Source organism: Papio anubis, chromosome 7 (assembly GCF_008728515.1).
Source record: "Papio anubis isolate 15944 chromosome 7, Panubis1.0, whole genome shotgun sequence".
Taxonomy (NCBI): Eukaryota; Metazoa; Chordata; class Mammalia; order Primates; family Cercopithecidae; genus Papio; species Papio anubis.
Window position 1 is genome coordinate 48050073 of NC_044982.1, and position 15188 is coordinate 48065260.

General features: G+C 37.6%; 1 protein-coding gene and 1 pseudogene across 1 annotated transcript in view; both read right to left on the reverse strand.

The window, feature by feature from the left end:
- KIAA0586 (KIAA0586 ortholog) overlaps nucleotides 1–15188 on the reverse strand; it is a 120615-nt gene that overhangs the window by 70958 nt on the left and 34469 nt on the right. Inside the window, 6 exon segments of the mRNA XM_021941263.2 lie at nucleotides 862–1052; nucleotides 3396–3476; nucleotides 4972–5082; nucleotides 8125–8312; nucleotides 10017–10211; nucleotides 14884–15058. Coding sequence (XP_021796955.2) covers nucleotides 862–1052; nucleotides 3396–3476; nucleotides 4972–5082; nucleotides 8125–8312; nucleotides 10017–10211; nucleotides 14884–15058 — 941 coding nt within the window.
- On the reverse strand, nucleotides 10218–12272 carry LOC103886281 (annotated as a pseudogene).

Genomic DNA, 15188 nt, shown 5'->3' on the forward strand with positions numbered 1-15188 from the left:
CCTCGCATGCACAGTTCACAATAGGGTTTGTGCTTCTATGAAATCTAATGCCATGGCTGATCTGACAGGAGGTGGAGCTCAGGTAGTAATGCTCACTCACCCGCTGCTCACCTCCTGCTGTGCAGCTTAGTTCCCTAGTTCCTGACAGGCCACAGACCGGTACTGTTTCGTGGCCCTGGGGTTGGGGATCCCTGGCCTAGTAGCAAACCATAATTACTTCCTTAGGATAAGTTTCTGGAAATGAATCACTGGATTAAAGAAATGTACATTTGTTGGCCGGGCGCGGTGGCTCAAGCCTGTAATCCTAGCACTTTGGGAGGCCGAGACGGGCGGATCACGAGGTCAGGAGATCGAGACCATCCTGGCTAACACGGTGAAATCCCGTCTCTACTAAAAAGTACAAAAAACTAGCCGGGCGAGGTGGCGGGCGCCTGTAGTCCCAGCTACTCGGGAGGCTGAGCCAGGAGAATGGCGTAAACCCGGGAGGCGGAGCTTGCAGTGAGCAGAGATCCGGCCACTGCACTCCAGCCTGGGTGACAGAGCGAGACTCCGTCTCAAAAAAAAAAAAAGGTAAAAAAAAAAAAAAAAAAAAAAAAAAAAAAAAGAAATGTACATTTGTTAAGGTTTCCTAATAGTCTACTTTGCCAGAGTAGACAGACCGAGTACAAATATTCAAGGACAAAAACAATATCTCCAACAATAGTTAAGCCCTCAGCATTGTATCAAACACTTTCCAGTGACTAAAGCAAAGAAAGTTTAATAAACAAAAGAAGACAAGGAATACTTTCAATCACAATTTAATACTTTCCATTTATATTTGCTACTATGTTTCTATTCACACCAAAAACATTGTAAACTTACCATTGAATTAAGCTATTTTCCAATGTTTCTTTTCTCTCAATTACTTTATCCAGAATATTGGCAGTGGGCTGAAAAGTAGAAGCAACTGGCGGAAATGGAGGACCATTATATTTTGTAGAATCAGCTTTAACACTTCTGTTAAACTCCAGAATTGGTTCAGAGTCTGGAATTTCATCACATTTTTCCTCTTCCTGGTAGTAACAAAACCAAAACTATTATATTCATGTATTTGTTCAACACTTACTGAGTACCAACTATAGGCAAGGAACTAGGTGAATTAAGAATCACTTCTAAGTTAATCAACAGCATTTCTAATTAGGTGGTATCACATTAATTATAATATACACATTAGTCATACATATCATATTGAGGAATCCTTAATTACACAATCAGTTTGTCTTTTTAGAACCCAATATTCATTTTACGCAATCATAAAACAAACTAGAAAATATAATTATTCCTGCATAAAACACTATTACTTCTCTCAAGAAATGTATGAACTTAATAATTATCATTAAAAAACTGATGCTTCCTGATATGGTTTGGATATTTGTCCCCTCCAAATCTCATGTTGAAGTGTGATCCCCAGTGTTGGAGATGGGGCCTGGTGGGTGGTGCTTGGGTCATGGGGGCTGATCTCTCATGAATTGCTTGGTGCCCTCCCCATGGTAATAAGTTAGTTTGTGAGAGAGCTGGTTGTTTAAAGGAGACTGGCACATCCTCCCCTCTCTTTTGCTCCCTCTCTTGCTTTGTGACACATCTGGACCCTCACAGCCTTCTACCTGAGTAAAAGCTTCCTGAGGTCCTGACCAGAAGTAGTTGCTGGCACCATGCTTCTTTTACAGCCTGCAGAGCCATGAGCCAATTAAATCTCTTCACTTTTTTTTTTTTTTAAGACATAGTTTCACTCTTGTCACCCAGGCTGGAGTCCAATGGTACCATCTCAGCTCACTGCAACCTCTACCTCCTGGGCTCAAGCAATTCTCCTGTCTTGGCCTCCCGAGATCTGGGATGACAGGCGCCCACCACTATGCCCGGCTAATTTTTGTATTTTTTGGTAGAGACAGGGTTTCACCATGTTGGCCAGGCTGGTCCTGAACTCTTGACCTCAGGTAGTTCACCTGACTCGGCCTTCCAAAGTGCTGGGATTGCAGGCATGAGCCACTGCGCCTGGCCTTAAATCTCTTTTCTTTATAAATTACCCAGTAATTCCTTTACAACAATGCAAAATGGACTAACACACTACCAAAATCACTATTTGCTCTTATATAACTTACAATTTACATTTAAATATGCAATTAGGTCAGTCATCTTACAAATTATTTGCATTACCACATCATAATCAATAGAGTTATTTCTGGAATTGTTAAATTTTTTATTACAAAATATATCATATGTGTTTAAAAGTAAACAGGGTCCATGTACTGTATCTGTTACATAAATAACATGAATTGCATTTATCTGCTCCCCAACTTTAACAATTATCAACTTATGGTCAATCTTGTCTCATCTAGCCACTTTCGCCTTCACATATCATTTTGAAGCAAATCACAGATATCACATCATTTTATCTATAAATAATTCAATCAAAAACACTTTGGGTCTCTCTAAATACTACAACTCAGTAATATTATTCCATTGAAAAATGAAGTCCACAGCTAATAAATGGCAGAGCTACTACAGGAACACTTGTCTTTGAATGCTAAATCCTCTGCTACTTCTATAACCATTTCTTTCACTTGTATATTGCATAAACAATTACCAAGTACCTTTGCTAGGCATTAGGAATATAAAAATGAATAAGGTCCCTGCCTTCAAAATTCTCATATGGCACTCACATAAGAAAAGATACATCGGTGAGCAAATAACATTAATATACTGCACACCTCTGCATATTCTAAAATTGGATTTCATTTTATGATTAACAGAACTGATCTTAGCTCTAAAAGTCAAAGAAACATAATCAAATGTCTTCTTTAAAGTCTACTGACATAATAGTCAAGTAGTTTCAATGTTCTATGATCTTTTCTCCCATCCTTTATAATTTACTTCTGCCTATTTTCCCCTCTATTTCATTATTTCTATCATTTCTATAACTCTTCCTTCCATATGGGATATTCCTTTGGATTGTAGATTCCTCACAACTTTTTTTCTCAATATTAATTAACTGGTCACTTCACCACAAATCCAAAAATCAAAATAGATAAATGTAATAGAATGAGAAAAAAGACAAATTGGAGGAAAAGAAGCCAAAGGAAGTGGAAAGAAAAAGAAAGCAGGAAACTAGATAGACAAAATCTAGGTGGGAAATGGCAGATAATCATGAAGCTTCATGAAGGCAGATAGGTGATACAGACGAAAGACATTCTAGAATAACAACTTTATAATTTTTAAAATAAAAGTATATTTAACTCAAAAGTAAAAGAAAGTATCTCAAAGCACTGTAACATGATATTGATAGTTCAAAGATAAGTCAACAACCTGGAAACATACTGGTAGAAAAATAATTTCTCATGGTTTCTAAGGTTTGTTACCTGTATGACATCGATTATTTCATCAAAGTTAGTTCCTGGAAACTTCACCTCTTCTTCATCTACCTTCATAATTTCTGGAGTCTAAGAAAGCATTTTCAGAAAGTGTTTGTTGTGCTTAACACTTTTAAAATTTATAAGTAATTTATCATATTTCCACCTATAGTATAAGCTTATAATTACATGGTCCTTTTTTATCATTTTAATACCCTATTCAGAATTGATTTAATTAGTAAATGAAATCCAAGCTAGTCCCCAAGCCATTAGGTCAACATTTCAATAGCTTTAAAAAATTAATCAGCTATTTTTCTGTAAAGGACTCCATCAGCAATATCACTTAATTGGTCAACAGGTTGATATAATTGAGACTTCTCTTCTAGAATTAAGATAAAGAAAAGTGTTTACATGTGTAGATATCTAAGTATAAACAAACACAAACTCACACAAAGACAGATACAGAATCAAATAATTCAGGAAAAAAAACCAAAATAGTCATTTTACAAATCTAACCTTTAGGCCTCATTATATAAAATGTAGTCATGCAATAGCCTTTTACTGAGAGCAGAATGATAAACAGTCTAAAAATTTATTACTTGTTATCACAGAAGTTTCAATAAACAGAAGGCTAAAAAAATTACTGATGAAAAAATTCAATTAAGCACAAATGTCACTTAGGGTCAGTTCCATTTCATTACTTGTGATCATGAAAGATTGCTGGTGTTCTCTCTCCTTTTAAAACTGTATCCTCGGCCAAATTTGCTTACAATAAACAAATAAAATAAATAAACTTAACTGGGGTAAGTTACAGTGCTATTTTGCTGTGTAGTAAAGCCATAACTTCATTATTCAAAAGCAAATAAATACCAGAAAGAAATGCATATTTTTGTATCATGTCAACAGTAGGGTAACAAGGTAACATTCCAAAATATAAACTCCACCTGTCACTATAAAATTCACACTTAGAAAATCTATAATTCCCATGTAAATCAAAGATTAATCACCAAAGAGACAGAAATTCTTTCTTCACATGAGAGTTTCACAACTTAAATTACCAAAAAGTTTACACTAAAGATTATCACTTTCCAAATAGTTACAAATATAAGGATCTGAAACAAACAAGTTCATAAACAACTCAAAATTTGTTTTGGGCTGGTGTGGTGGCTCACGCCTGTAATCCCAGAAATTGGGAGGCCGAGGCAGAGGGATCACTTGAAGTCAGGAGTTCAAGACCAGCCTGGCCAACATGGTCAAACCCTGTCTCTACTGAAAATACAAAAATGAGCTGGGTGTGGTGGCAGGCACCTGTAATACCAGCTCTGAGGCAGAAGAATTGGTTGAACCCAGGAGGTGGAGGTTGCAGTGAGCCGAGATCTCACCACTGCACTCTAGACTGGGCGACAGAGCAAGACTCTGTCTAAAAAAAAAAAAAAAAAAATTGTTTTGAATCTTTCCCTCAAAATATAAATTATTATAATAAGTTATCATTATGATAAAAGGCTTTAAACGGAGTAACATTAGCTAAAATCTACAGTCAGACATTACATTACTCAAAATAATATGATAAAATTCTAAAACATACCTTTATCCAAGCTTGCACAGGAGGAAGAGATGCTTCTTTGGGACTAGACAGAGGTGAACCGACATCAGTGCTACCATTTGAAATGCTGTCAATATCTACACTGGGTAATACCTACAACAAAATACAACATTCAGTTTTCTGTTTATCATTTTTACTCAAATACTTTTATAAGTATGTATATATACGTGTACATGTATGTGTGTGTATATATATACATATACATAAAAACAAAGCATGCCCTTTACGTTTTTATTGTGAAGCCAATGGATAACAAAATTTTTAAATTATGAAAGCATATTTTATAAAATATGAAAAAAAGAAAAACACAAAATTCTATCTGAAGATAACTTCATTTTCACTATTCCCTTTGTCTTTTACTATCTACTTATATGTAACTAAAATTTAAAATAGTTTTCATTCTTGATTTTTCATTGTGATTACAACGAAGAACCATAAACACTTATCATGCTTTTGTATAGACTTCATAATTATATTTTTAAATGACTATATAACATTTCAACAAACATGTCTTAATTATTTAATTATGTTTCAATTAGAAAAATTTAGGAAATTTCCAATTTTTCCACTATTATATATATATCACTACAAAAAAAACTTACACACACACAATCTTCTTCCTAAACTCTAAACTCTAAATTAATTCACTATGCTAGATAGCCAGATATTGGATTAACTTTCTGGGCCACAGGACACGAATACTTAAGATTCTTGGAAGTACTGGTGAAATGTAATCCTAACAACCTCTATTTACATCATCAAAAACATAATTAATTCTAAGTTTTACCCAACCCTCACCAAAATTAGATAATATGATTGTTTCAGCAACAACAGTTTTTAAATGGATGCATATTACTGCTATTTTAATTTGTATTATCTTGGTTACTGGAAAAATTTATTTAGTTTGCTTGCTGATAAACTGTACTTCCTCTTTTGTAGAGTCTTATTCATGTCCTTTGAACATTTCTAGACTTGGATCTGTGTTTTCTTATTAATTTAAAATTTAATAATTTAAAATAATTTAATAATTTAAAATAATTTAAAAATTTATTAATTTAAAATTTAAAAATTAATGCTTTACTAGCATCTTCCTTTCTTTTTTTTTTTTTAGACGGAGTCTCGCTCTGTCGCCCAGGCTGGAGTGCAGTGGCCGGATCTCAGCTCACTGCAAGCTCCGCCTCTCCGGTATACGCCATTCTCCTGCCTCAGCCTCCCGAGTAGCTGGGACTACAGGCGCCCGCCACCTCGCCCGGCTAGTTTTTTGTATTTTTTAGTAGAGATGGGGTTTCACCGTGTTAGCCAGGGTGGTCTCGATCTCCTGACCTCGTGATCCGTCCGTCTCAGCCTCCCAAAGTGCTGGGATTACAGGCTTGAGCCACCGCGCCCGGCTGCATCTTCCTTTCATATGTTCTTACTGTGTGTTGTTTGCCTTTTAATTTAGGATTTTTTCCCCCGATCTAGATCCTCTAATTTCCTCCATGAACTGACTGTGCTAGTGATGCTCATTCATTCAATACACATTGACTGGGTTTGCACTTGGCTCAGGTTGCTGTCCAGGTTAAAGTGTCCCCAGGTCTCCCAAAGCCTCCACAGTTGCTGCACGGCTGGGTTAGTGAGCCTACACTGTCAGAAGGATGCCCAAAGACTGCTGTAAGTGAGGAACACATTTGGGTTCATGTTGGGAGTTCCTTGCCCTGCAAAAATGACTGGGAGTTGAAAGGTTCTGCTCCAGGCCAGGGCTTTATTGTGTATTTGCTCCTCTCAAGCACAGGGCCAGGAATCTTCCTGAGACCCACTGGCTGCCTCAGCCCTAACAACTTGGCTGTGAAAACACACTGTCAATTTTAGCTGCAGGGCAGAAGTCACTCTATGAGAATGAAGTGTTTGTGGAGCTACATGGGCGATTTCTAAGTCCCTGGGAATCTCTCAAGCTGGTGGGTTGAGGCTGTTCTGTATAAATTTGTGCAGAAGAAATGGATGGTTCATTTGTTCAGGGAGGAGTGTCCAGTCAAAAAAGTACTAACAGGCTGTTGACTGTTCATGTGGTGGCATCTGACAGCTCCAGGATTATCTTCTCCTCAGCAGTCAGGATCCAAGAATGAGGCAAGTCTTCTCTCTTCCCAGAGGGCATACTAAGTTGCCCAAGAAAACTCATTTGTCCTGGCTCAATCACAAGAGGAACCCAGGAGAAGTCTAAGGACTGGAGTGTTCCAATTATTTGGAAGTAAGCAAGGATGGTAAGATGAACACAGGGGTTAGAGTAAATCAGACAAAAAGTTTACCATAGTTCATGAACACTTTCCTACAGTTGCCTCCTGACTGGTCAATAGAAAGTCACATGTAAACACTCCTGTTCATTTTTGTCCAGACCTGGTGAAGACCTCAGCTTCTACAGCTGGATCCCAGGCTGAAGGGTAGATGTTTGAATGTGAAATGTCAAAGGGTTTCTTCCCACATGAGGCTGTTTAAGTCTTGCATTCATTCAAATCTTCTAACATATGCTAGTGTAAAGTTTGAAGTATTAATTACATAAGTCACATATATTAACTTTTTAAAATTAATTATAATACACGGTTAAATTGTTCCCTTTGGAATATCATCAAGCCACTTGTATATAAGTCATTGGCCTAGAAGAGCAGCTTAAATCATGCAAAACAGGATAGAAACATCACATTAATATTACAGTTTAAAAAATAACAGAGCTGGCTGGGCACAGTGGCTCATGTCTGTAATCCCAGCACTTTGGGAGGCCAAGGCAGGTGGGTCACCTGAGGTCAGGAGTTTGAGACAAGCCTGGCCAACCTGTGAAACCACATCTCTACAGAAAAAAAATACAAAAAAATTAGCCGGGCGTGGTGGCAGGCGCCTGTAATCCCAGCTACTCATGAGGATGAGGCAGGAGAATCACTTGAACCCAGGAGGCAGAGGTTGCAGTGAGCCGAGACTGCACCATTGCCCTCTAGCCTGGGTGACAAGAGCGAAACTCTGTCTAAAAAATAAAAATAAATTTTAAAATAAAAGGAGCCATGATAAAAAGCAATATTTTCATGAAGCAATATAACGGATTTCTGTACTAACATTAAGCAAAAAAATTTTTTCTTCCTTAAAATTTTCTACTCATGCACCCTGGCATACCTGTACAGTAAGCTGAGGAGGATCCTTTTTTTCTGACTTCATTTCTACAACAGCTATGTTAGGTTTCTTTACTCCAGTTTCTACTTTTCGAGATGATGGAGGAATAGAAGTAGTCACAGTTACAGGGTGTGGCTTGCTGACAATCACTCCAGCAGGTGGCATGGTATCACTATTACTTTGGGTTTGTCCTAAGAAGTTTAGGGGAAAAAATAAGTCAACTAGTTCAGAAAAAAAGGGAAAAGTCTAATACACCAGCTGGATCTTAATGGCTATATTCTCATATTAAAAAAAGCCCTATCTGACAATCACCTCTCCCTCCATCATCAGCATTGTCGACATACTCACCATACCCAGTGACTTTTATTAGGCACTTATACGTACGAAACACTTCACATCACTATCTCATTTAATCCTCAAAATAAAGGCTAATAGAAAGCTATTAATATTATCCACATTTTAAAATGTCAACAACTTTCACTTCCAAAGTCCCATTTGTTTTCTACATATCAAAGTAAAGAGGGGTAGTACAGTGTACTTGTTGAAAACACAGACTATAAAGCCAGACTGTCTCTGCCTGGGTTTGAATCCTGGCACCACTCTAGCTGTGTGGCCTTTGACAAAGTATGTAACCCTTTTGTGCTTCAGTTTCCTTAGGTATACAATTTGTATATTACCATGTGCTTTATAGGGTGGATTAAATGAAAGAATATATGTAAAATGCTCAGAACTGTACCTGGCACACAGTAAGGACTTTAAAAGTGTTAGCTATTTTATTACTAGAAGATACGTTTAAACAGAGAGTTATTATGTTGACATGCCATTAACCCATAATATCAAACATAAAAAATTCTCTTATGTTAAAAAATATTCATACTTATTGTTAATCAAAACAAAAGAACAGCAATAACACTAAAGGGCAAAAAGAGCTAATTAGACTTGAAGAGCTGGTGTGAGGACAAAAATGATCTGTTCAATTTTTAACATGATGACTCAGAGAGAAGGCAAGTAAGTAAACAAACAACTACTGGCTTAGATTACACACCCACACAGCTTTCACTTATGATAGCCTAGTTCAAAAGTACCAAAAAAAGTACCTTAATACTTCCCCAAAGACATAATGATATTAACAAGACAATCAAACCTCTTGAATTATTATGAATGTCCATGACATATTTAACTTTTTTTTTTTAAGAGACAGGGTCTTGCTCTGTTGTCCAGGCTGGAGTACAGTGGCATAATCATCACTCACTGCAGCCTCAAACTCCTGGGCTGAAGGGATTCTCCTGCTTCAGCCTCCAGAGTAGCTAGGACTACAGGTGTGAGCCACCAAGCCCAGCTTTTTCTTTTTTTTTTTGAGACAAGGTCTTGCTATGTTGCCCAGGCTGGTCTCAAACTCCTGGTCTCAAGCAGTCCTCCCATCTCGGCTTCCCAAAGTACTGTGATTAAAGGCATGAGCCACTGTGCCCAGCCAAAACATTGTTTAAAATTTCATTTCATCTACAATAATATACTATAACACACCAAAAGAATTTTTCCTGGTGAAACTATAGCAGGAACCCATCATTTCAGAGATTGCTATTACACAGCATAAAACATATTCTGAGGCCCTCCCCCAAAAAACAAATAACATTTACAGGAAAAGGTAGATGACGATCATGTTAGTACCATTTTGTAAGTTCTGCTACTGCTGATAAGAATTTAAAATTCACTGGCTGGGCATGGTGGCTCATGCCTGTAATCCCAGCACTTTGAGAGGTTGAGGTGGGCGGATTGCTTGAGTCCAGGAGTTCCAGACCAGCCTGAGCCACATAGCGAAACCCCGTCTCTAATAAACAAACAAACAAATAAATAAATAAAATAAAATTCATCCCACATATTTTGTTGATTCTTACCTAAAAGAATTGCCATGGGAATCAGATGACCTTCCAGTGTACCTGAAAAAGTAGGCATTTCTCTACTTGGGCTAAACAAATACTGCTGATCGCCATGAGGTAACATAGGAACGGAATGTTTCATTTTAGAATCTATCTTCATAGGTTTTGTTGCATAGGAGTCAGTCTGTGTTCTTATTGACTTTACCTTAGTGCCTAAAATAATCACCAATGGCAGATATTTTAAAATATTGTTAGAATATCTACTATCCAGACATCTAGAAATACAACAGCTCTTCACAGAAAAATCTTAATTCTATATATAAAGTTACAAGGCCCCAAAACAGAAGTAATATATAGACTAGAGGTGGCAAACTTCTTAAATGGCCAGATAGTAAATATCTGTCTGGCAAGCCACGTGATCTCAGCTGTAATGACTCAGTTCTGCTGTTGTATCATGAAAGAAGCCATGGACAATATATACATGAATGAACACAGTTAGAGGCAAATGAAACTTTATAAAAACAGGCAGCTCATGTGTAGGCCACAGTTGCCAGCCCCTGAATAGATATACAACTTGTACAGCTACTATGACAAAACAGATACAATAACTAGAAAAAAATTTTAAAGATTCTGAAGACTATTCCAACGACGTTTGAATTCTTTAAATTTTTTTCCATAGGTACGAAAGAGTTAACGATCATTTTTGGAATTGATGATTTTCATTTTCTCATTACACCTTTACACACAACATAATTCTGAATAACCAGCTTTTATCCTTTTAAAATATGTACAGATAATCGGATTCTATACTTACTTAAACCTTACTAATATCATTATACAGTAGTTTCTCCTTATCTGTGGTTTCTCTTTCCCTGTCTCAGTTACCCAGGGTCAACCTTGGCTGGAAAATATTAAATGGAAAATTCGAGAAATAAACAATTCATAAGTTTTTAAAAATTATTTATTATTTTTTTTTAGATGGAGTCTCACTCCACCCAGGCTGGAGTGCAGTGGTGCGATCTCAGCTCAATGCAACCTCTGCCTCCCAGGCTCAAGTGATCTTGCCACCCTAGCCTCCCGAGTAGCTGAGACCACAGATGCGCGCCACCACGCCTGGCTAAGTCATAAGTTTTACAGTGTACGCTGTTCTGAGTAGCACGATAAAATCTCATGCCATCCTGCTCCATCCTGCCCAGGACATGAATCATCCCTTTGTCCAGGGTCTCTACACTGTAGACACTACCTGCCCATTAATAACTTAGTTGCCATCTCAGTTGTCAGATTAAAAGAACATAGTACATGTTAGAGCTTGGTACTATCCACAGTTTTAGGCATCCATTGAGGGTATTGGAACATATCCCCCATGAATAAGGGGGACTACTGTACATTTTTTTTCTGTCCTATGATGTATACATACACATATAGTCATTATATCCTAAATCTTAAAAAAAATAAAAATTTGATTTTATTTCTCTTTGGAGAAGTGGATAAGTGTCTATGGAACACACACACACACATAAAATAAAGAATAAAGTAAAAGGGCAAAGGAAAAGAGGCTAAAATATTTTCTAAATAATTTCCTAACATTACATTTTTGCTTTTAACATGCGGGTGCTTTTTAAAAAAAAAAAAATGCAGGAACTGCCAAAGTTTTAGTGTTTAATAATTAATAGCACAACTGACCAAGGTCCAAGATGTGAAGATACCATGCTCAAGAAAGTGGTGGGTAAACTGCTCTATAAACTAACTATATAGTATGTGATAAGAATGTATGCTTTATAATATAAAACCTGTCTACACACAGTAGTTAGCTGAAAAAAGTCATTCAATCTTCTCTTGGATCAGAAAAATGATATTCCAGATTCCATTATAAATTATTAGCAACTCTCAACTCTTGTGTGTGGCAGGTATCTTGTTTTTACCTTCCAGTTCTTCCACCCCAGCCTGTGTCATGGGGTCTGTGATGTTCTTCTCCAGATCATCAATGTGACTACTCATATCATCAATTCTCCCAATGATCTGGTCAGACATAGTCTGAAATTTATCTTGCGTCTGCTGCAGCGGTGTCTACACCACCGAGGTGAGGTCCTGCAAGGTCTTGGGGTCAGTCTTCGCCATCTCCCCAGGGCCCAGGTTGGTGGTGATGTCTCAGACCGTCATCTATGCTTCCATTTCACATGTGGGTGTTTTTATGTATCTAATTTTTTTTTAGAGACAGGGTCTTGCTCAGTTGCCCAGGCTGGAGTGCAGTGACACTATCATAGCTCACTGCAAACTTGAACTCCTAAGCTCAAGTGCTGAAGCAATCCTCCCACCTCAGCCTCCCAAGTAGCTGGGACTACAGGCATGCCCGGCTAATTTTTTTAATTTATTGTAGAGACAGGATCTAGCTATGTTGCTGAGGCTGGTCTTGAACACCGGGTCTCAAGCAATCTTCCTGCCTCAGCCTCCCAAAGTGCTGGGAATACAGGCATGAGTCACTGTGCCCAACCTACACACCCAGACTTTTAAATATTGTTTCCTTTTGTTTATGATCCCAGGAAGAAAAATTGTCATACCATGTCTATATTCTTTCATATTGTTCTCTGAGACTCATTCATTCTATTGAATGAATATTTTTCTTAAGTATTTAAAATGTCTGTTCAGCATCTAATATGTGGTAAACATTGTTTTAGGCACAAGGAATACAGAGGTGACTAAACCAACTGTACTCATAGAGCTTATAGTCTAGTAGTGACAAATAAATAATATAAATAATAAATCAAACAAACAAACAAAAATATAACACAGGAAGTGTGAAGTGCTATGAAGAACAATATGGCAGGGTGAGGAGATAAAGAGGAACAGAAGATAATTCTTAGAATAGAATGGTCAGGGTAGAGCTCTCCAAGGAGCTATCATCTAAGAGCAGAGACGGAAGAATTGAGAGGGAGAACCATGCAAGTGCCTGAACGAAGAGCTCTCCAGACGGAGGAAAAAAGAGGGACTGAGGCCTTAGGATGAGCATAAGTCCCTAGGTTCTGATATGGCTTGGCTCTGTGTCCCTACCCAAATCTCATCTCAAATTGATCCCCATGTGTCACGGGAGAGACCTGGTGGGAGACGACTAGATCATGGGGGCAGTTTCCCCTAATTTGTTATTGTGATAGAGAGTGAGTTATCATGAGATCTGATAGTTTAAAAGAGCATGGCTTCCTTTGCTCCCTCTCCCCTGCTGCCATGTAAGATGTGCCTTGCTTCCCTTTGCCATAACTGTAAGTTTCCTGAGGCCTCCCCAGAGATGTGGAACTGTGAGTCAATTCCACCTTCTTGTCTTTATAAATTACCCAGTCTCAGGTAGTTCTTTATAGCTGTATGAAAATGAACTAAATACAGGCACTCAATCACTTCTGATCATTAAAAGGGTTACTGAATAAAGTTATTTTTGGATTTGAAAGCATTTTAAAATCTCAAATTATTTTTTGCAAAGACTTTCAAAACCCCACATATAAATTAATAGCAAAGCTACACTAGGCCGGGCACGGTGGCTCATGCCTGTAATCCCAGCACTCTCGGAGGCTGAGGCAGGTGGATCACCTGAGGTCAGGAGTTCAAGACCAGCCTGGCCAACATGGCGAAATCCTGTCTCTAATAAAAATACAAAAAAAAATTTGCTGGGTGTCATGGCTACTCGGGAGGCTGAGGCAAGAGAATCATCTGAACCTGGGAGGTGGAGGTTGCAGTGAGCCAAGATCGTGCCACTGCACTCCAGCCCGGATGACAGAGCAAGACTGCATCAAAAAAAAAAAAAAAAAAAGCAAAGCTACGCTAAATAAGAGAAAACTTTAGGGTAAATATCATCCATTAGGATAAATATCACCCATAAGCTATATGCTTTCTATTTTAAATTAGTAAAATTTCTATATAACCTAACACTCTATATGATCGCATAACCTTTAGAAAGGAAAGGGAACCAAAGTAACCACCAGAGCTCCAACTTCTAGAAAGGATAAAAGAGGAAAATGGGTTTGTATCTACTAGTTATCACATATTGCCAGCTTTAGTTTACTGATTGCTAAGTAGAAGCTGAGAAACTATAATACATAACCAAAGTCAACAGACTTAGTATATAACCAAGAGTTGTATTTAAATATACAGTACCAGTGAAACAGTAGATGTGACTCAAAACACACAGTGATAAATGAAGATGTTTTCAGTTGTGCACAAAAGCAAAACAGTTTTCACCTTTCTACCTAAGTTTCTTTGAAAACAAACAAAACTGCAAAAATGCTCATCAACACTTTTACGATAATAAACAGTATATGGCTGATCTTTCTGTTCATAATGGACCAAGGTCTTCAGGGAAATGTCTCCTTTCCTAGATTATAATTTAGATGCTCAAGATTCATCATCACCCAGCCCGGGCAATGTGGCAAAACTGTGTCTCTACAAAAAATACAAAAAAATTAGCCAGGCGTGGTAGTGCGCGTCTGTCATCCCAGCTACTTGGGAGGCTGAGGAGGGAGGATCGCTTGACTCCAGTAGGTTGAGGCTGCAGTGAACCATGATTGTGCCACCGCACTCCAGCCTGGGGGATAGAGTGAGACCCTGTCTTTAAAAAAGAAAAAAAAATCATTTTCTCCTAAATAAAAATTGTATGATGCTTTATCTGAAGATGCCATTTAATTCTACATTTCTTCCCAATTATACCTATGCTGTGTCTGATTTTTAAATGTTGGTATATTTCTTCCCACCTCTCCAAAGAGGAACTATTTTTCCATCCCCAAGCATTATATAATTTGAACAGCAAGTATAAGCTATAAATATAAAAAACGAAAAGAAACTTTATATATTAAACTGATACTATTAAGAGATGAGATTAAACATAGAAAATGAGATTCCTTACCTTTAACTCGTTCTATTACTTTTGGTCTCTGTGGTTTGGACTTAGGAGATGGAGAATTAAATCTGAGATATGGTCCTTTTTTAAGAGTGCTTCGATGGCCCTGATAAACTGGCTTTCCATAGACTTGTAACATATAATCTTCATCTTGTATTACTGTGGTTGCTCTCAAAAGCCCCTATGTGTACAAAGTTATTCAACTCACCACGAAAATAGTCATCAAACACTTATCTCATTTTTCTAAAGCCTCCTTTTGCTAGTTTAAGTATTATAATAAGAATGATTAGGTCAAACATAACCTCTATTTT